Below are 20,525 nucleotides of genomic sequence, written 5' to 3'. Positions count from 1 at the left end.
GCTCTTAGGGCATCGTTGAGATTCAGTGCAGGTTTAGATCAGAGCTGGCATTATTGGCCACATTTCATGGTCTGGGTCTTCCATTTCCTTGCCAGCTAATGGAGGACTGCAGGTGGCTGCTTAGACACTGCACTCAGTTCAGTGTGTGTGTGTGTGTGTGTGTGTGTGTGTGTGTGGTGACAGCTAATCCTCACAATCTCAGATGAGTAAAGTAGCTCCTCACACGCATGTTAAACTACTTTTTTTTTTTTTTTTTTAAAGTGACTCATTGCATATTATATTTCTGGAATTATTTCCAGAATACTAAACTGAATTTCCAAGTGTTTTCATTGTGACACTAGACACCAGTACTGGTGTGGTGCGATGTGTCAGAAGAGTGGTATGAGTGATCTACGTGGTTAAATTTTTCATGAGTACCTGAAAACGTAACCCCCCCCCTACAAAAAGTCCCTCTGTGGGACATAGTTGCATCACCTTCAAGCCCCAGAAGTCAATCCATGGTGAGTGATTGTGGATCTAAACTGCCTTGTTCACAGTGACACCAGCTGGATGAAAGAGGAATTGTCAGCTCTGTGGCAGCATGAGACAACTTTCCTACAGTGTGAGCCTTGCTTGTGAACCAAAGTCCCTTTTATAAATGTCTTTCATTTAAACAAGTTGATCAAGACAAGCGTGTTACTTCTGCTTATAGACATTGCACCAAAAGTGTTGTGTGTACCAAGTCAGACAGACCATCACACTGCATTAAACAGACACAGTCCAGCAGCTACAGACAGACACACGTGTCAGCGACATTGGAGCTGCTTCACACTGCTCTCTGACTGTAGTGATCAAGCCTTGCAGGTCACATACTGCTAGCACTGCTACATCTCTGAGTCCATCGAAGGGATGATGCTGCCACCCAGACTTAACTCTTGCTTGAGTCAAAGTATGATAAACTAAATACTGCAATTGCAGGTTTTCTGGTTTCAGCTTTCACTTGTACATTCCTGTGAATCCCAAACATGACTAATGTCAGTAAACCAACATTATTCAGTTTTTTCTTTTCAACCCTAGCCATCTAGAGAACTATTACACCTGACTTTTTCAGAAACCCGTTGAACATCCTAAAAGGGTTTTTGAGTAACAAATGATGCTACACATGAATGACCGATCTCACTGAAATTTCTTGTAGCACTCGCTACGTAAACCATGGTTGAACTAGCTGTTACGGGTACCCCAGCCAAAAGTTTGTTTTTTTAGGGCCAAATTGATCGGTACATCGCTACCTCTGTGACTGTATTGTGACCTGCTGCCTGCCTGCTGCCATTATAAAACTTTTTTTTGTTATTTGTTTTTATTGTTTCTTTATTTATTCTGTATTCTGTCATTTGGAAAAATATAAAAGCAGTTAGACAATTTAAAATGTAGATTTTTTATTTTGATGTGGCTCTTGGGTCGTTGTGTTTTATTCTGAGCTGTAATTATCTCAGTAACTTATCATATTTAGCAAATCTTACAAACAACGTTTAGTGAATTGGGTACTGAAATTCAATTTCCCCTCTGTTTTCTTTCTGGGGTTTTCTCAACTGTTCAGCCAAAGAAACCTTTCTTCTTTTCTGTTGAAGAGAAACACACTTGTTAGGATCCGGACAACATCCTCATTATCTTGCTCTTAGTCTGAATTTGTGTCCCTGTCCAATTAGATTCCTTACCTTTCTCAGTAACAGTATACACCGCCTCCATGCCACCTCTAATGTGGTCAGTTACGTGGCAGTGGAGCAGCCAGGTACCAGGATACTGAGGGCGCATCTTTACTGTCTGAACAGAAAAAAGAAGGCAATGCCAACATTATTCACTGGTCACAAGTTTTATTTTTAATATTTGGTAGCAGTGTCAAGCCACTGTAACTTACAAATTGTTAAATGTTAAGAGTTATTGTATTTGTTTGCTTGTTAAAGATGGAAGGATTGGAGAAGGAACAATTTTCGTATTTTCAAGTTTGATATGATGTACTAGAATTCTTTTTTTTTTTTTTGCCCCTTTTTCAGATTTCTTTTGCCTAGTTTATATACATGAAGAAAATTACTTATACAATCAAACGGATGAGATTAACACCTTTTTCTATGGTTACACTGATCTGAGTGAGTATTTCTTGATATTGAAATGTAACTTTTGAACAAATGTAATGCTCTAAAAGACAAATAAAATCATGTTTTACCTGAAAGGTAGCTGGAAACAGCTCATACACATCAGTTCGATGAGGACCTCCGCCCAGCTGTAGAGAAAGAAGAGTTGGAATTTGTGTGTACCAGCTTGTAAAATGTGTAACTGTGTAGGGGGTCTTGCATGTTTGTATGTTTTATATACCTTGTATTCCACACTGTGTCCATGCCAGTGTGCAGTGTGTATGTCCACATCATTGCCCATTCCCATCAGGTACCAGTACACCTTATCACCCACTTCCATGTTCAAACCATTCAGATTTGCATACATAAAGCCATTTATGGCTGAAGCAAAGAAAAGCACACAAGCACACAAATATGAAATACATTCAGGACATTTTGATAGACGTCTAGACAAAGCAACAAAAATATCATCCCATCTGTCAAAATGATGCAGTTCATTTTGTGTGTGTGTTTATCTCACAGTGCATCTTGTTGCTCTCTATAAAGGTTGCATCATCCTTCAAGTTTGTGCGAGGGCTCCTTATTTTGGTCCTGATATTTTCATCCAGATACCTGGAATAACAATAACAATAACAATTTTGCCAAATATGTACAATAAATATACAGTAGTTTATCTTCCTGGCATTGCTGCAGAAGAACACAAACACCACAGACAGTGATTTACAGCCTATTCTGACAGTGATGTGTGTGATAAATGAGGGCAAAGAGGATGATCAAAATATTGGGTGGGACCCTGTCAAATTTGTGATTGGCACATGTGCATTTCACTGTTAGACTACTTCTACTGATGAACTCCCAATGGAAAATGTTGAAAGTGGGGTCTGGGGAATGTCATGATTACCTGTGGGATTGTTTCTAGAAAGACAATTTACAAGTATTTACAATTTACAAGTTTTTGTTTTGGCATAATCAAAATTCCATTAATTCCATTGTGTTCGAGTAGCAGCATTAGGCGATTTGGAGGGGGTGAGGGCGGGTTGCCATCCCGCTTGTTAGCAACATGAACAAAATACATCCCCTTGTAAATCTGCCATCCCTCTCCCTCCCATACTACTAGGGCCTAGTAGCAGAGCTATTGTAGGGGCAGACAGTTTGTTCAGTTGAATATGTTAGTCTTGTCTTCTAGTCTGCCTGACTCATGGATCCTTTATCTGACTGAGGTTTGTGCGAGTTAGAATCTATGTCCCCGACCAGAAGCCTTGCTGTGCTGTGTATTGATAAATCCATGGTACTGTCTTTGTGGCTGAGGTAGCAGACAGATTTGTAATTGCGACTGGGTCTCTCAGTCCCACCCTTTGGTCAGTTTTGTCTTGGATGTTTGACATTCTCTAAAACATAGCTTACGTAGCGGGTTACTTAAATAAACTGGCCTTCTCATCACTAATGTGTGACAACTGTGCCATTCCCTCTGTTAAAAATGAACAAATTGGGCATAACTTTCAGACAAAACCTTTAAATATAAAACCAAAACATCATTTGCATTGCTAGATACCATGAATTCAATCGACTAAATCACTACTAAATGTCTAAAAAGGTTACACTCTACTTACCAGCTTTCATTCTCATCAAAAACCAGGAAAAGCAGCGCAAACTCTTCTACTTCCTTCTTCATACCAAAAGTCCTGGAAGCAACACAGTTTGTACAGCTGTACATTAGCACTCTACTATACTCGTTGTGTGATGCAGAACCAAAATAATCCTTTCTGCCTTAGACCTCGGATCTAGAAATCACATCGGCACACTGTGTACGCTGCATGAAGAAATGAGTACTGACCAGTTTCATATTTATTTACAGATGCAAAAACCCTCACCTGCCCCAGCTACGGCGACAGATCACCAATGGACCAATCAGACCGCTGTACAGGTCCTGTTAAGCAGGGAGACAACGTAAGTGTGTGTGTGTGTGTGTGTGTGTGTGTGTGTGTGTGTGTGTGTGTGTGTGTGTGTGTGTGTGTGTGTGTGTGTGTGTGTGTGTGTGTGTGTTAGCGCACCTTGGTAACATCAGCAGTGGAGTAGTATGCTGACACAGAGCACTGTTCCTGCTCTGGTGTTGGTCCTGTATTCTTATTAACGTACCAGTAGTAAGAGTGAGTCTCCCCTGGAAAAATACATTTTTATAGTTAAAAGGTATCTTAATGTAGCATGGAATTCTACACTTTGAATTCCATGCTATATTAAGATAACTTAAAGTTACACAGAGTCTAATAGAGCTGGGTGGAGCGACAGATAATACTGACATCAGCTAATACACAGGCACACACAGAAACCTTTATATTCTCAAAAGATTTAAGCCATGCACGCTTTGATTGTAATGTACAATGATAATTAAATGAATCCACAATAAAAAAGAAGCATTTTGTGATTTTCTATTTCCAATGTTTTAGCTGATATTCTTCCTGTCCCTACCTGGTTGGGTGAGATGAACATCTGGGGTTTCTGTCTTAACTCCATGTGCGTGGATAGAATAAGGCCTGGATGCCATGTTTTTAAAAACCACTGTCACCTTGTCTCCCACATCAGCATGAATCATTGGACCTGAAAGAAGGGAAAGTGTTCTATTGGCAAGACCAATCAGGCTGGAAAATAATTCTATGATGTTTCATAAATTTGTGGCTTTTCTTTTACAATCACAGTTTTTTTGCATTTCTTACTGGTCAGAAAGCCTACCCATAATGCCGAGGTGTTCCATATCTGCTGTTCTTTCCACCTGCTTGGTGAATTTGTTGTTTGTGAACTGGCGGTAGACTACCTTCTTGTAACGGGAGCCTATAAACCCACCCTGCTGGTCCAGGAAGGCATGAGCAGGGCTGCAGAGGGAGAGGACCGGCTTATTTTGCAGAGGAATAAGTGGTTGAGGCTGGGTGTGGTGATGGTGGTGTGTGTGTGTGTGTGTGTGTGTGTGTGTGTGTGTGTGTGTGTGTGTGTGTGTGTGTGTGTGTGTGTGTGTGGGTGTGTGTGTGTGTGTGTGTATGTGTGTGTGTGAGTGTGTGTAAGTGTGTAAGTGTGTGTGTTTGTTTGTCTGTCTGTCTGTCTGTCTGTCTGTCTGTCTGCATGTGTGTTTGACGCCAATTTTCTGCTGATATTCTGTAAAAACGCTTTGTAAATGACTATCTGTGCAGACTACATGTCTGCACAAATCACTACATACTACTCAATGACCACGTATGCAGTGCTACTGTACCTCTCCTGACCGCGGAACATCTCGGCCTCCCAAGTGCGGTTTGGAGAGTAGTCCCATTCCATTTCCATGGCAGCAATGTAATAGGTTTTTGAGTGAAGCATAATCTCCCCCTGACGCTGAAGCAGGCTGCATTTTTTAACCGTGTAGTTGGCTCTCATGCCAGCCCGATAATGGTTCACTGTGGCTGACACCACTTCAAACTGACCTGAAACACACACAAACATCATGTGTGTAGAAACATACTGTGGTGTGTGCGTGCGTCTGTGCGTGCGTGCGTGCATGCGTGAGAGAGAGAGAGTTCTATACCCATGCTGTCTGGCTCCATAGTCACAGTGTGTGAGATGTGAGGGAAGACGCTGATGGTGTCTCGTCTGTTCTGGCGGTAGATGAAGCGGTTTCCCTGGAAGTAAAGGCTAATGATGTCGGTCTCTGAACCCAGTCCTGACACGTGCCATGATACTTTATCCCCCTTACACATGCTCAGGCCGGGGAGGTTCCTATACACAAAGCCATTGATGGCTTACAGAAAGAGACACAGTAATGAAGCATATAGTGATTATCTCAAAAATTATACAAATTATTCAGGAAAAAATTCTCTTATGATAAAAAATGACAAAATAGGGGAATCAAAATCTAACTTTTTTGCTAAGAATGACAAATCCATATTTGTGTTATCTGAGCTGTCAGTGATCAGTATGTGAACGTGTGTCTGGTACACACCATGCATCTTGTTGCTTTCTATGAAGCCCTCATCTCCCTTGTTTACAGTAGAGGGTACAGTGCTTAGGGACTTAATGTTGTCGTCCAGATACCAGCTCAGGTTCTCATCAAATATTGTGGCCATGAGGTGAAACTCTTTGTTGTAGTTTTTCTACATGAGGAGAAGAAGAGGAAAGGTGTCAAAACTGTGGTTTCATCAATACATTTTAATTATTCCCTGACTCATTTTTGTGTCCTTTTACAGCAGGCCTCAATTGTCCTCCATGCTTTTGCCAATCCTAATCCTGATCAAACACTAGTGTAGTTTCTGACACTCTCTTCTCACCTGTATTCCTTTTTTAAGTGATTCAGGTCGACAGATAAGGAGTGGTCCAACCAGTCCAGAGTGGGTGTCTTTAACAGGGTCCACTCCAGAGTAGTACAGATAGGACAGACAGTCAGCCTCCCCTTGTACTGGACCAGCACCCACTGGCACTGTCCATTCATAGTTGTGCATCGTCCCAGGTCTGACCAAAGCAGCTGGGGGAGGGGTCACCACTCCTGATTACATAGAATTATATAGAGAAAAGGAGTGATTATAATCATAATAATGATAATAATGATGACACATGCTGACTTAGATTGGTGATCTAAGTAAGAAATCAGGTTACTTGGTTCCTTCTTTAGCTCCCGCAGTTTCTTCGCTGTATGGGACTCTGAGGAGAATAGGTATGGGGAAAACAAAAAAGACAAAGACACAAAAAAGGATGAGGAAATGTTGCGTGTATAATGTAGTTTATTGATATTAGTGTGTATGTATTTGTGTGTATTAACCTTCTAGTTCATTGTGATAGACCGTCCCATCCTGTTCAATACTGTACTGAACACCATGTGGTTGTATGCTATAAGGCCGGCTGGCTTTGTTCTTAAACACCACCTTGATGGTGTCTTTCTCTTCAGCTCGCAGCACAGGACCTGGAGACACAAATGGACACACAGGCACAAACTTAGGACGGAGGACCAGTAGAGGGAATTTTGCTGCAAGTCATCTCATCAGAGTAACAAAATCCTGCAGACATATTTCCAACATTTGTGTTGAAACGCAAACAAAGGAGGAGGTCTGTCCAAAAAATGAATACAGACTTTGATGCCTTCAACACTGATGATGAAAATGTCAAAAGATAAGACAATTGACGTACCCAAAAAGCAGTTTCTCTGTTTTCTGTCATTGTAATCTGAAAGTCTTGGAGTTTAGAATAGTTTGTTGGACCAAACTGAAATTGAAGTTTTAACGATGTTTTTAACTTTTTTTAACGTTTTTGTCCTTTTTTTCAAAGTTTGTGACTCTTTCTGTAATTTTTAATATTACATTACACTAACTTATCAACGTTAGTTTTACAGTTATTAAAGAGGAACAAGACAATTCTGCGAGCAAATATGTTACATAGAAATACCCTAGATTCATTTATTGAGAAGAGTGCTTGGCTGTACTAATACAACTATTTCTGCATACAGAGAATCTTGACTCTGAAAAAGTTCTAACAACCTCAACCCAGCCTGGATTACCCAGAATTCCAAGGTGTTCCTCCTCTGGGCTACGTAGCATCTTTGTTGTGAAGGTGATGTCGGTGTATTCCACATAGCGGACCTTCTTATAGCGGCTTCCAATACGGTTTTGTCTTCTGGTTACAAACATGTCTGCTTCACTATACACACACACACACACACACACACACACACACACACACACACAGACACACACACACAAGTCAGCTCCAAATCATGAATATGTCTCTTACAGAAACACCAAGGCCAGACTGTACCAATTCTATGAATGTGTGTTATGTATATAGTAACTAACCCATCAGTAGGCGGCGTAGGAGCGTAGTCCCAGACTTCTTCTTCAGCAGCAATAAAGAACGGTCTGAGCTCCCCGTGTGGTCGGGGCTTATGGACGTTGGGGAAACACTTCTTGATCTCAAATATAGCCTGCATTCCAGCTGGACAAAACCATGAAACAAAAAGTCACAAAGAAATACTAAACAAACAAGACAATTACCCAGTCGGGTGACAAAACATTGTGCATGAGCTCACCCATCAAATGGTCATTAACGCTGCACGTCAGCATCCAGTTTCCAGGATTGTCAGCAACCATTTCAGCTGTAGTGCTGGAGGCGGGGAAAAGACTGACTGTGTCTGTGTGGTGGTTCTGAATGGTCAGAATCTGGCCATGGAAATGAACTGAATGCATGTCCACCTGGGGTTGAGTAAGGACATTCAAACTGGGTTCAGACCAGGTGCTTGTAGCCAACACCGAGACATGCTGTAGGCTACAAACTGCAAGAAATAAGCCTATTTCTGAACAAAGTTAAACGTTCATATCAATGGACTTTAATGTAGAGGCAGAACAAGCGTCTTTTTGACAATTTTAACTAAAATCCTTAAAAAAACATTGCCGAAAGTTACTGAAAAAGACTTTAGGCTACAAAATGTGAAAACTAACTTGGGTTCTTAAAAGGTAAAAAAAAGGTCATATATAGAGTATGTATATAAAAAATATGTAAGACGTTTAAAGGTATTCGATGGCCTTGTCAGAAAACTTTAGCATTTTGTAAATAAAAAGGCCCATTAAGGCTGACAAGGTTTGTAAAAGACATTTAGCCTTATTTAAATGTACTAAAAAAGACAAAACCAACACAATGCAAAATGTCTAAGACTAAAAGGGCTAGTTGTATATTTTGAATTTTGAGAAGTCATGTTCCTTAACTAAGAGTCACGTTGCACTGTGATTTTGATGAGAAATGTTCAGAAAAACTAAAATACAAGACATGAAACTTGAACATTACAATAACAAATTTAAAGAATCCCTGTAGGATCAGATATTCTGGTTATCAGTAATAATTATGATAATAAAATATGTACCTCATTGCCCAAGCCAATCAAGTGCCAGTGGATCTTGTTGCCTTGACACATGCTCAGTCCAGGCAGGTTACCGTACAGAAAACCATTTATGCCTGCAAGCCACACTCAGAGTTAAAGGTATGTGTGTGTAAAGTATATGGGAACGTGTTTGTGGACGAGGATGCTCCCTTCTCACCGTGCATTTTGTTGCTCTCAATGAAATCTTCATCCTCCTTCAGGCCCCCGGCAGGAGTCTTAATGTACGTCCTGATGTTGTCGTCTAGGTACCAGCTGAAGTTCTCATCTGACACCATGAAGAGCAGAGCATACAGATAGTCTCCTGACTTGTCTCCATGCAAGTCCAGAGTTCCTGCAGAGTAGAGGACATTATACATGCATGTTTTAAAGGGAAAACCTACATAAAAATGTTATTCTTACTATCAACTATTCCATTATTGAACTAACTTCTTCACCAATATTAAAACTATTAAGAAATCTTGCTGAATTCCGGTCAAATCTGTGATATCAGCATGTGCCAATACCAAAAAGCAGCAATCAAAGTGTTTCTTAAATAACAATACAGAACTTTAATCAAGTACCTCAAAAAAGTACAGCACTTGAGTAAATGCACTTAGTTCCACCACTGCATACTATAGGGTTAAATGGCTTCCCGTACCTGTCTTACAGGTGATGAGAGGTCCTACCAGTCCTGCAGCAATGTCTTTTGGTGGGTTTACGTGGGAGTGGTAGAATCTGGTCATGCAGTTGCTGTCCTCTGATGATGGGCTGTGGCTCTCTGGGAGGGTCCACTCATAGGTCATTGTTGTACCAGTAGGCACTGAGTCGTCACGCTTCAACTCTGGACCAGTAGCGTCTGGGTATAGGGCTCCTGAAAAGACAAATCCAAGCACAGAAAGTCACACATCAATCTGTTATCTGTCTATTAAATCTTCCGATTGATTTGCTGATCATTATTCCCGCACCCTCATTGCCCTTGCTATAGTTCAATCCATGCGGGTGGATGCTGTAAGGTCTGGTTGCAGTGTTCTTCAGGTGGACAATCAATGTGTCTCCCTGCTCAGCCATCAACACGGGTCCCAGGTAGCCCAGCCAGTTCGGTTTTACCACCTCAGTCCTGTAGGTGGCGTCACTGTACTGCTTATACACAGCCTTCTTGTAGGTGGAGCCTATACGCTGGGGGCCACTCTTTAGAAACACTGCGGCTTGTCTACAGAGAAAACATTAGGAGTATAATCAATTACAGTTAAAATATTTTTTTTAAACTGTAATTGGCAAAAACAAACAACACTAATGTAGATTCTTAAAAACATATCTATTAGGCCTACTTGCTGATTAGGGCTTTTCACATCATACATTTCAAGAATCAGAAAAGAATCTATTGCATTTACTGTGAGACTGCACAACACAATAGACCTTTTTTACCCACACACTCCTAATAAACTTGGCACCATTTTGACCACAAATGGTCTTCCTAAAGATGTGATTTTCTATTCTTCAAAGCATCATATTTTGTTTTGATGGTCTAGTATTGTGTGATTGTATTTAACCACTATTTGGCCACTTTTTGTGATGCCTTTGTGGAACCTACTGAATTCTGCATGCATATGCTGTATTTGTAAATGAAGAAAAGTAAAGTTGCTTCTGTATACACTGGTGATTGTGCAGGCATAAGTAGGCCTATTTATTCATGTATGTTTTTAAATTACTAAGTACTAATACAAATGAAACAAAAATGTAAAATGCCTTTTTCAAGCAAAGCACATTAAAAAGAATACACAGAATCGCTGTCCAAAACATGCATCTCTAAAATTGTCTTAGACAAACTGAAAGAACATGTGTTCCATGTTAAGAAAATGATCCCACTTTCAGGGACGTGCACATGTGCGGGCTATTGTTGGGGCATCTGCCCGTTTGCCCTGATTGGAATAGCTGGCCGTCTGGCAAAAGAGCCTAAATAAACTCATCTTTCTTTCTTTCTTTTTTTGTTTTGCTGTTGTGGCTGCATTAAAATGATAATACGCCCATCAAATAGTTAAATCAAATTACATTTGCTATATCATTCAATCTTGCCTTCACATTTGTTTGTATTCTCACACAGAGCAACAGATAACGCATTAATATTAAGGTAAAATGCTACATCCTCAACCAAAGCTAATGACAGCTTATGTCACAGCAGCAGGCTAACGTAGCTACCTCACACACGTTACATTACGTACACACGTACATAGGTTAAGTGTGTGTTCTGTAGAAAAGAGAGAGGCTCAGGGATGGCATAGTTACAGCCCACGTTGTTCAGCCTACAGTCAATGTGTTACATGAGTTTTCAACCAACAATCAGATGTGACGTTAGTGAAAGTTAAAGTTGCCTTACTTTGTTATGAGACAATAAATGAATGTCCCAATTGGTTGATGTAATGAACTTTGGACTTAAAACAAAAAAGTATAGCGTAATATTAGTTGTGTGTACTTAAGTGTGCCTTCACAACAAAGACGACTGGAGAAAAGATAGAACAAGCTCAATGAAGCAGCCAAAAGATCTGCAACGTTGCAGAGGTGGAGCCTGGGTTAAAGCTGTCAGCTGTGAGAGAAGCAACTGTCTTTCAACCATCCTGCATTATTCCTTTAATTTGCAGTAGGCCTATTTTATCAAGGGCATTTTCTTTAATATGGAGTAGGCTAATAACTCATTAAAAAAGATGTATCATTAATAATGAACACACAGTTAATTGTGTCTGTATCTGATCATGGCATTAGTTGTCTCAACCAGAATTGTTGGGTGCAGCCACATTGTAAAGGTCACTAGCACTAGTGTCAGTGTTCGGTTATGTGTTTTTGTGGGGGGGTGGGCTGTTGCCTTTTTTCCAGATTAGAGCAATTCCATCTCCAGATGTAATTTAAGCAATTCTTCACACATTCGATAAACAGTAAATGGGAAGACTTGAAATTAAGGGGTAAACTGTTCAGCAGCCTAGGGCAAAAACTGAAAATGATTAAATATCCATGGATTTAAATAAGGTGGAGGGACTACAGAAATTGGAGATTATAATATGACACTAATGTATAAATGTAGAAATATTAACATTTAAAGCAACGCCATTACAGGAGAGATATGGTTTCTTTTCTTGGTACCAACGAGAAGTCTAGCTGCAGAATTTGGACTGACTGAGTGACTCCAACGTTACCGAGACAAGACAATGCATTGTGTATGTACTTACTCATCCTCCTGCAGAGTACGGTTTTGCATGAAGTTCATTCCGCTTGGGGCATAGTTCCAAGCCACCTCCTCTATCCTAAGGAAGTACTCTCTTCTCATCCCAGACACACATACTGCTGCCCAACACGACAGCAACAATCCACTTAACCACAACCGATGCATTTGGCTTCAAGTTAAATTGCCAAAGAGGAAGAAATTATTTTCTTAGTCTTTCTTTCTGTTCAGTGATCCAGAGAATAATAATGATGAAGTCAAACAGTGCGTACAACTGACTGCTGTTAGTCAGTCTGTCTGCGAGACTTTAGACCATCAGTGTATTTGTATACTCCCTCAGCTGACTGCTGGGAATACTCAAGCAGAGCAGAGGGGTCGCTGACCAACAAACAGGGTCTGAGCCAACCTGTCACAACGGTAAGAGAGGGCACTCCTCTGACAGCCTGTCTTATCAAAAGGTTAGACTTGCACAAGAACAAAACATGTTTTTCTATGCAACATCCACATCTTATAGTCCAGACATAAGGAGATCAGGTATGAGTTACATTTACAATAGACTTCATATCTCCTTTTAGTCCAAACAGAAAGCCAGATTTGTATCGCATTCTTTTTTCTTTTTTTTGCCATAAATTGAGTGGTCATGTTAAGCTAATGATGGCAACACACTGACTTTTGACCCAGTCAATACTGCTGTCCAAAGTTAACCGCAAAATGTTGAAAAAAACAATCATGTCCTAATCGTAGTAGTTTAAATACTTAAACAATCTTTTAAATTAAGGCCAAGAAATATTTTTGGAAGACCAGTTATGATTGTTTTAAGGAGAAGGAATTATTCTCCCCACAGCTACTTTGTAATTAAGACTTTATTTAGTTTATAAGCACATTAAAAAGAATAGACAGAATCGCTGTCCAAAGGAAACTATGCATACTCTGGAATGTTCTCAGATAAACTGAAAGAATAGGTGGTAAGAAACTGATCCTACTTCTAATTAAAAAAAACATAGTCACAAGGCTATTTATCATATGTTATTAAAACATTTAAACGGGCTTGGCGCTTAGGATCAAAGTCAAAGTTTACACAGTGTGAGTCCTGATATGGATCAATAACAGGCAAGTCTGGAAACTCCAGGAGAGAAACTGTAGTCCATGAAGTGATTACAACACACATAAACAAACCCGTTGACCAGATTGACCTGTAACACATCAGCTAACACTGCACTTGTGTCGAGACCCTCTTCCTGTGTGAGAGTGATTGCCGCCAAAAGTAATAATGATGCCAGATAAGTTTATGAAAGCATTTCATTAACTGTAAGAATTTGCAGAAGGTGGTTGAGGATGGGAGTCAAGCATGCAGACACACATATTCGTGCTGCATATGACATTCTGTTTACCACTGACAGTGTTGGGGTATTACAGGGTAAAGGGCTTTGGCTGAGTGTAATTCCTAAACGTCCTAACTATGAATTTGAATTTGGTTTTTGGGTAGACAAAGATCGGCATAAACTTAATTACTCACTGGAAACTTAAAATGGAAATAGTCTTTTTTATTTATTCAAGGCAGCACAAACAGCCATACATTATAAAAATATGTCACTAAAATATATAATTTGTCCATTAACACTGATCTAGCATGTGAAAGATGTGAAGAAAACAATTTACAACAGAATGCTCTGAAAATTAAAACAAATGTACAAAGAAAAAAAAACAAAAAAAAAACTGCTTTTAATCCTTAGGTGATCCAACACAGCTTATACATGTTGGAACCACAAGTATCAAACTGGACAGAAAGAACACTTCCTGGTGCATCAAGATAATCATGTCAGCCAAGATGTTACTAAACAACTAAATAATGGAAATGAGCATCTCTTCTTGCAAGGACATAAGAGCTTATGCCCTTTCCATCATTTTCAAACAATACAAGCCTGGTATCTTAAGTATTCTAGTATAACGACATTAATTTAAATCAGTGTATCATCTGTTCACGCAACAAAAACGGTAGTGTAAATGTCGGCTTTATGAAGGTATAGAAAGTATACAATCAATAATGTTAATAAAGAAAGCGAGCGACCTCAACATTGAGAATATAGCTTTCATGAAGTAAGTGAACAGTTGTCACTTTTTATCCTCTTATGTGAAAGCATATGAAAGTTTCACACACTGTTACTTACTTCAGTGAAACCGTATACCTAATATTATTGTTTTAATCAAGGATGCTCTACTTTGTCTTTAGTATGAGTATTCAAGACACAAACACACATGTTTGTTATTATGTCCTAATAACCTGTTGCTTTTGAAATGTTGAGACTGGCTGCACCAGAAAAACTCATCATAATAATAAAAATCATCATCCTCATCAAGGACAGTATAGAGATTTTTTCTAATTTAAAAGGCACATTAAACGCTTGAAAGTGTAGCAAATATACTGACACGGCAGTCAAGTGTCCAAGATACTGCATGTGTACTGTAGGTCAGTCTGTTTAAGTAAGGTTGGTGCTGGGCTATAAAGCTGTGTGTGCAGACTTCCGCGTATGCATGTATCCATTAATGTCCTGTATGTATGCATACATATCGAGTGTGTGACTCTCAGCAGGTGAGTCTACATACACGTATGTATGTGTCTTAAGATCTAAGCATTTAGACTATACTCCTGCTTGTAGCAACAGGGCCGGCAGACGGCGTTGACCAAACCGTTTCCCAGCTGTAAGAGACAGATGATGAACTCCAGCAGAGCCAGGCCCAGTAGCACACACAGCAGAGTCACGTTCCACTCTACGATATGAACCGGCTGAAGACACCGTGACCAAGTCTCTGGTTGTAAGAGATACCTGGAACACAAACACACACACACACACACACAGAGAGAGTCAAATCAGTTGACGATCAATCACAGTCAGCAGCTGCATTCCTACCAACATTTTAGCATCGGTTACACGCCTATCTATCTATCTATCTATCTATCTATATATCTATCTATATATCTATATATATATATATATATATCTTGCTCTGAGTGACTGACTACGTTCCTAAAATGCTGAAATACTAAGGGGGGAGGTAGTTTCTGACTACACAGGCTGATGACTTTAATGAGGTAACTAAGCGGTAACCAGCTTCTCAAAAGTGAGGATTAGCTTCTTTTCTCAGTTTTACATAATTGTAAATCTTTGGGTTGGAAAAAACAAGCAAATTGTGAAAACTGTGATAGAGATGTTTCATTGTTTTCTGTAGTTTTGTAGATTAAATGTTTAACAAATTAATAAATTGAATGAATATGAACAAATGCTACCACACACACACGCACACACTGGCCTGGTCGGGCCCGTTTTTATATTGTAATGTAATGTTACTTTTTCTAACTTTCCTGTATAATAAATATATATGATGATGATGACACTCACTCCAAATACTCTGTGAAGAGTCATTGACAACGTGAGAGGTCTATATCTCACATACTTTTACAGGTCTCTCCATTTGTAATAGTCAACACATTAAGGATAAACAAAGCATCTCCTTCTCCATATCTGAATGCTCCCTATGATGGCTGAAACAAGTCTTTTTGCCACCTCTTTTTGCAGCCCCCCTAGCCGCATCCCCCTGACCACATTCTTATGACATCCAGCTTGGAACAAACACACGCACACACAGTACATCCCTACCTGCCCCCCTGGTCTGCAAACGGATACGACCAGCCATAAGAAGTGAAGCACTGGGGGCCCTGCACCAAGGCGAATCCTGACATGATGAAACAGTAGCCAGACCCCACCATGCCGACCACAGCTGTCAACACTGACCCGCACATCTGGAGAGTAACACAAGCAGACAAAGTGATTTAACGTGCACTTGTTTGGATGCCTTTGTGAATATGTGTGTGACTGTTTCTTTTATCCATTTAATAGCTCAGATACAGGGGCAGCTGCAACACACACACACACACACACACACACACACACACACACACACACACACACACGGCTTGAGTGGTGTGTGCCAAGCTTACTTTGTTGAGTGTTGAATAACAATGGGACCCTTGTTAAATTATCATAGCTGGATTAGCATTAGCATTCCACCTCATAAGGACACAGTGTTGGCTGGCTTAATGACTTAAAGTGGGGAGAAAGAAAAAGCAAAATAGCAGTAGAATGGGAACATTACAAAGAGTTACAAAAACCTATATATTTTGAAAAGAGTTAAACAGTTTATAAATAATGGTCTTTGTGTAGCATCCAGAAATATATGAACATGAAATTAAGTCTTGGTGAGATATTTGGAGAGCAACCGTTGAGGATTTTCTCAATTACATGGATTTGTTTGGTACATTTGTGATAGCATTGTGCAGGTTGAGCATAAACAAGTATGGGGCTTGTCTATCATAGAAATAGCTCAGTGTTACTCCTTCTGGAGTTATTGTTGCAGCCTAAACTTGGCCTAGTGTGCTGTAGTTTGGTAAGTCCCTTACCACTACACTCTCATTCCAGCAGCAGCTACATTTCCCCAGAGTTATGAAGACCACAGCTGGAAACAGCATCTGGAAACACACAGTTGTTTTGTTAAAATAGAAACATGTATTCTTTTTTTTTCTTTAAGGAAATGATACACATTAAAACGTTTGAGGTAAGAAAGTAGTATAATAGTAGCCAGAAGTAGGCCTAAATATATAGATGCTAAAGCTATGTAAGATGAGATATTATCATATTTTACCACAATGGAAGATTATTGTTCTTGTGTTTCTTTGCTGGCAGTTACCGGGAGCATTTCATAACACCACCACCTGTAGCTGCACCATCACCCATATCACTACAGCCCTACAAGTCAAGTCATGGCAATGCAAGTCAAATTTGGTTATAAAGCATACAGCTTAAAGTCCCTTCTACGATCCTTGTCCCACCAGAAAAGAATGGGTTGGTTAATTACCATCCTTGATAGTATCGTCAATATTGTTTATATGGATATTACCTAAATCAAGAAGTACTTTGTCATAATCTACCTAGTTCTGCCTTGAACGGAATGCTAGCACTTGCCAATGTAGTATATAGCATGTTAAATGCATGTTATATGGCAAAGGGTAAATATTGTGCCCTATACAGTAAAAAGGGAATCGTTTGAAGTCTTTGACTGTTAGCATGCCTTGTTAGCATTACCATAGAAATCAGATTTAAAAGTATCCTAACGAGTTGCACAATTGAAATTTTTGACCAGTTGCTGGTGCTACATGAAAGGTCATTAGGGTTCATCTTTTTTGAATAAATTGGATAGTTGTGACAATGCAAGTGGTCAAACAAGAGCTACGGCCACAGATGTTGTAAAAATGTAGTTCAGGGAAAAGAACGAAAACTGCAGGGGAAAGTGAGAAATAATGGTAATCTGTTTGTTTCAGGGTTCTACTATTATACTATCTCTCCCTCCTTTTTTCCTCTCCTCTTTCCTGTGCTGTTGTCTCTCTCCCAACAGCCAAGGACTTTAAATCATATCCCAACAGAAGGAAGGAAGTTCCCAAGGTCCTAAAGATCATAGGCATCATTACAGACACATCCTGGATGTCCCCCTAAAGATTATCTTTGAGCAGAGGCAGAGAGAGAGAGAGAGAGAGAGAGGGCCTGACAATACAGAGGGAAGTGCACAGCAAGAAAGGAAAAGACAAAAGAGGAGGGAGGAAGAGCGAGAGAGAGGAAGGGAGGGAGCTAAAGATAGATTTTTCTCAGAGGGGTTTAGTTTGCTCTTTGACTCTAATGTTCTGTTTTTTCCACAAAGACGGGAAAAGACGACATCTTGGCAAAAGTATTCTCAGATAAGAGTAAAAAACATAAATTAAGTCATGTATGAAATCTCCCTAAATAACACAAATAACTCAATTTAAATGGTCAAAAGTAGTGGAAACACACACTTGCTTGGTCATATATATTATTTACTTTTCAGCTAACTATTTTCTTTGCAGTCTTTTGTTATGTAATATTACAGTTACATTTCCTTACTTAAAAACTTAAAATCAATCTAAATAGTGTAAAGTGTGAAGCTGCTTGTGACCAACACAAGTGCACTGCTGTTCAACGAGGTTAAAATTGTTTTGGAAACTACAATCTCTCCTCTGTTCCTCCTTAAAACCGAACTGAAAGAACAGCTCCTTTCTGCTATCGGAGCATAAACCCAACAGATCAGCAGCATGTAGCAGACGGATTAACTGGGAAATCACACAACACTCCATTGTTCCTAATGAGTAACTGCAGACACAGACTGAATGGTGCTGAAGGGGAAACAATTGACATTTAATAATATTTGGTGTAAAACAGCATACAGATAAGTGCAGCAAAACAAATCTAAATCACAATGGAAAAAAGAAAGACAAATTGAAAGCACGAATGAGCCTAAATTAGCATCAATCTTACATGTTAAACAAACTGAGAAAAAAAAAGCTTCAGTCTATACAATAGCACACACTGTATCCACTTTACATGTACCAGCGTCTGTCTTTATACCAATGAATAAGGTTGTCTTGGTAAATGCCTCTCCATAATGAGGCTTTTTTAAAGAATGCATTGCTAAAAAGCTGTGAAAGAATCTCATTCATAAAAAACTGAGGTCAAAGTAGGGTTTGAAAGAATGTTGCAAATGAAAAGTGTATCTCATTACTTTTAGTTTCAATTAATTTCTCTCTCCAGTGCAACTGACAATGATAAGTTCCACCACGTGGTACCAGTGACCTCAATTACACCTACACCCACGTTGTTTAAGCCAGGCAAAATATTCCAATCAGTTTTTTTGTGGCTGCCACATCGCATCAATACCAAACATTTCAACTTCTTTTCATCCATTATGGTAAGTGACGATTTTACAGAAGTACAGAAGTTATAGTCAGATATTACAGACTCGTAACTCCTTATCCCCGGAAGTTTCACAGCTTTCTGTATCAGCTATTTACAGTATTTTATTTCCCACACTCATACCATGTAAAAAAAGGAGTAAAAAAAAGACCAAAACCTGCAACAAATACAGATGCCAAACTTTAAGTAAATATCTTGTTGAAATCTCTACACATCACGCTCACATTCTATTTCAGCAGCAAAAAATGGATGGCAGGATGTGCGCCATGTGGGAAAAAAAAGCTCTTATGTTTAAAGTTTTGAATGATAAATCAGCGTTTTGCTTAACATCTTGTCGCACACAAAGAATAAAAATATAGTTTACGTTTTTTTTTAATTACTGATTGGCATAAAAATACAAAAGAAAAGAAGTCTACATTCAACAGTATTTTTTAAAAGACGGTAAACACATTTTAAAACTAATGTAAAGCAAAAACTTTGGACTGCATAAAGTTAAAGGAAAGTTATTTTAACGATGCTAAAGTTGAGCTTTTGAAGAGAGGATAACCACACTATACTTTGTTTGGTCAAGGTAAAATAAGGGGACCTTAGTGTGTATTTGTCCTTTCTTCAAAATATGTCACTGCAATGACCCGCATTTATTCACCAGTAAACTAAAGTTTCAAAAGAAGTTTGATGATCTGACCAAAGCTGAAAAAAATGGGATCAGAATATTTTGACACTACACAAAACCTATAGTATAACCCTAGAAATATAACAAATACTCATCATCTAATTACAACATGAAGGCAGTTTTTTTACTCACCAGCACTCCACCTCCTCCTAGTCCACCAAAGTACCAGATGTAGCTGGCCAGGCGGTCCTGCTGGATGTAGGTGACTTGTCCCATGGGAAACAGGAGCAGTAGGTTGGCAAGGATACAGCAGAGGGCCAGGGGCAGCAGGGCCAGACCCAGAGACCTGGCGAAACCCACCGAACAACACATCGCTCAACCAAAAACACACTCACAACCGCAGGGAGGAGAGGAGAGAACTGGAATGGGCCGAGGAGAGCAAGAGAAAGAAAGAGAGGGGAGGGAAGGGAAGGGAAGGGTCAGGGCAGCTGGGGAGCCAGGAAACAAAAACAAGTGACAAGAGCCTGCTGTATGTTAGTGTTTGTTAGGGGTGTGTGTGTGTGTCTGGTAGGTTTAGGGTTAGTTCTGCCATGAAATAATGTGGAAACACACTCACAGACAGGGGGCTGCCCAATGGCTGCACAGAGCTCAGCCAGGAATATGAAAAACCTGTGTGTGTGTGTGTGTGTGTGTGTGTGTGTGTGTGTGCGTTTCCCATAGCCTCTTAGTAAGCTAGGCCTCACACAGCCCTCCGGAGTATTCATTTCCCTCAATTGCAACAGTTGCTTTTTTCTCATTTCCTTTTTTTCCCCACATGGTAAACAGATTTGTAGTATCTGTACAATAATAAATATTATACTATATTCCTCACTTTATCAATTAGTCTATAAAATACACACACACATATATATATATATAT

At 39.6% G+C, this 20,525-nt stretch overlaps 2 protein-coding genes across 3 annotated transcripts; both read right to left on the bottom strand.

Moving 5' to 3' along the window:
• Positions 1–1,393: 1,393 nt before the first annotated feature.
• Positions 1,394–12,451, bottom strand: cp (ceruloplasmin). 2 transcript variants are annotated; one of them, XM_034880859.1, is made up of 25 exons: positions 12,411–12,451; positions 12,186–12,379; positions 9,933–10,177; positions 9,626–9,838; positions 9,146–9,319; positions 8,971–9,062; positions 8,143–8,305; positions 7,910–8,048; positions 7,615–7,754; positions 6,883–7,023; positions 6,720–6,764; positions 6,395–6,609; positions 6,070–6,220; positions 5,656–5,868; positions 5,350–5,554; positions 4,836–4,975; positions 4,575–4,703; positions 4,160–4,266; positions 3,980–4,035; positions 3,719–3,790; positions 2,629–2,720; positions 2,350–2,489; positions 2,201–2,257; positions 1,695–1,800; positions 1,573–1,598 (listed from the first exon to the last, which is right to left on the bottom strand). In XM_034880859.1, the coding sequence occupies exons 2-25, from the start codon at positions 12,344–12,346 to the stop codon at positions 1,573–1,575; spliced, it is 3,222 nt and encodes a 1,073-aa protein (XP_034736750.1). In that variant the 5' UTR covers positions 12,347–12,379; positions 12,411–12,451. The 2 variants fall into 2 exon arrangements, with proteins under 2 accessions (XP_034736749.1, XP_034736750.1); XM_034880858.1 differs by lacking the exon at positions 12,411–12,451 and having other exon boundaries at positions 1,394–1,598; positions 12,186–12,346.
• A 1,250-nt stretch (positions 12,452–13,701) lies between these two features.
• tm4sf18 (transmembrane 4 L six family member 18) lies at positions 13,702–20,075 on the bottom strand. The gene is made up of 4 exons (XM_034880862.1): positions 19,799–20,075; positions 16,635–16,703; positions 15,835–15,977; positions 13,702–15,003 (listed from the first exon to the last, which is right to left on the bottom strand). The coding sequence occupies exons 1-4, from the start codon at positions 19,976–19,978 to the stop codon at positions 14,805–14,807; spliced, it is 591 nt and encodes a 196-aa protein (XP_034736753.1). The 5' UTR covers positions 19,979–20,075; the 3' UTR covers positions 13,702–14,804.
• Positions 20,076–20,525: the final 450 nt, after the last annotated feature.

The sequence above is a fragment of the Etheostoma cragini genome, chromosome 9, assembly GCF_013103735.1.
Source record: "Etheostoma cragini isolate CJK2018 chromosome 9, CSU_Ecrag_1.0, whole genome shotgun sequence".
Lineage (NCBI taxonomy): Eukaryota > Metazoa > Chordata > Actinopteri > Perciformes > Percidae > Etheostoma > Etheostoma cragini.
The sequence above is the reverse complement of the archived record's forward strand: the minus strand, read 5'-3'. Positions and strand labels throughout refer to the sequence as shown.

Excerpts from the sequence above, each read along its gene's own strand:
- tm4sf18 (XM_034880862.1), bottom strand. The coding sequence starts at position 19,978 with ATGTGTTGTTCGGTGGGTTTCGCCAGGTCTCTGGGTCTGGCCCTGCTG. Across the intron at positions 16,704-19,798 it reads TAGGAGGAGGTGGAGTGCTG|ATGCTGTTTCCAGCTGTGGT; the intron begins GTGAGTAAAAAA and ends GTGTGTTTCCAG. Across the intron at positions 15,004-15,834 it reads TTTGCAGACCAGGGGGGCAG|GTATCTCTTACAACCAGAGA; the intron begins GTAGGGATGTAC and ends TTTGTGTTCCAG.
- cp (XM_034880859.1), bottom strand. The coding sequence starts at position 12,346 with ATGCATCGGTTGTGGTTAAGTGGATTGTTGCTGTCGTGTTGGGCAGCA. Across the intron at positions 9,063-9,145 it reads TGAGAGCAACAAAATGCACG|GCATAAATGGTTTTCTGTAC; the intron begins GTGAGAAGGGAG and ends TGTGGCTTGCAG. Across the intron at positions 4,704-4,835 it reads GGAACACCTCGGCATTATGG|GTCCAATGATTCATGCTGAT; the intron begins GTAGGCTTTCTG and ends CCCTTCTTTCAG.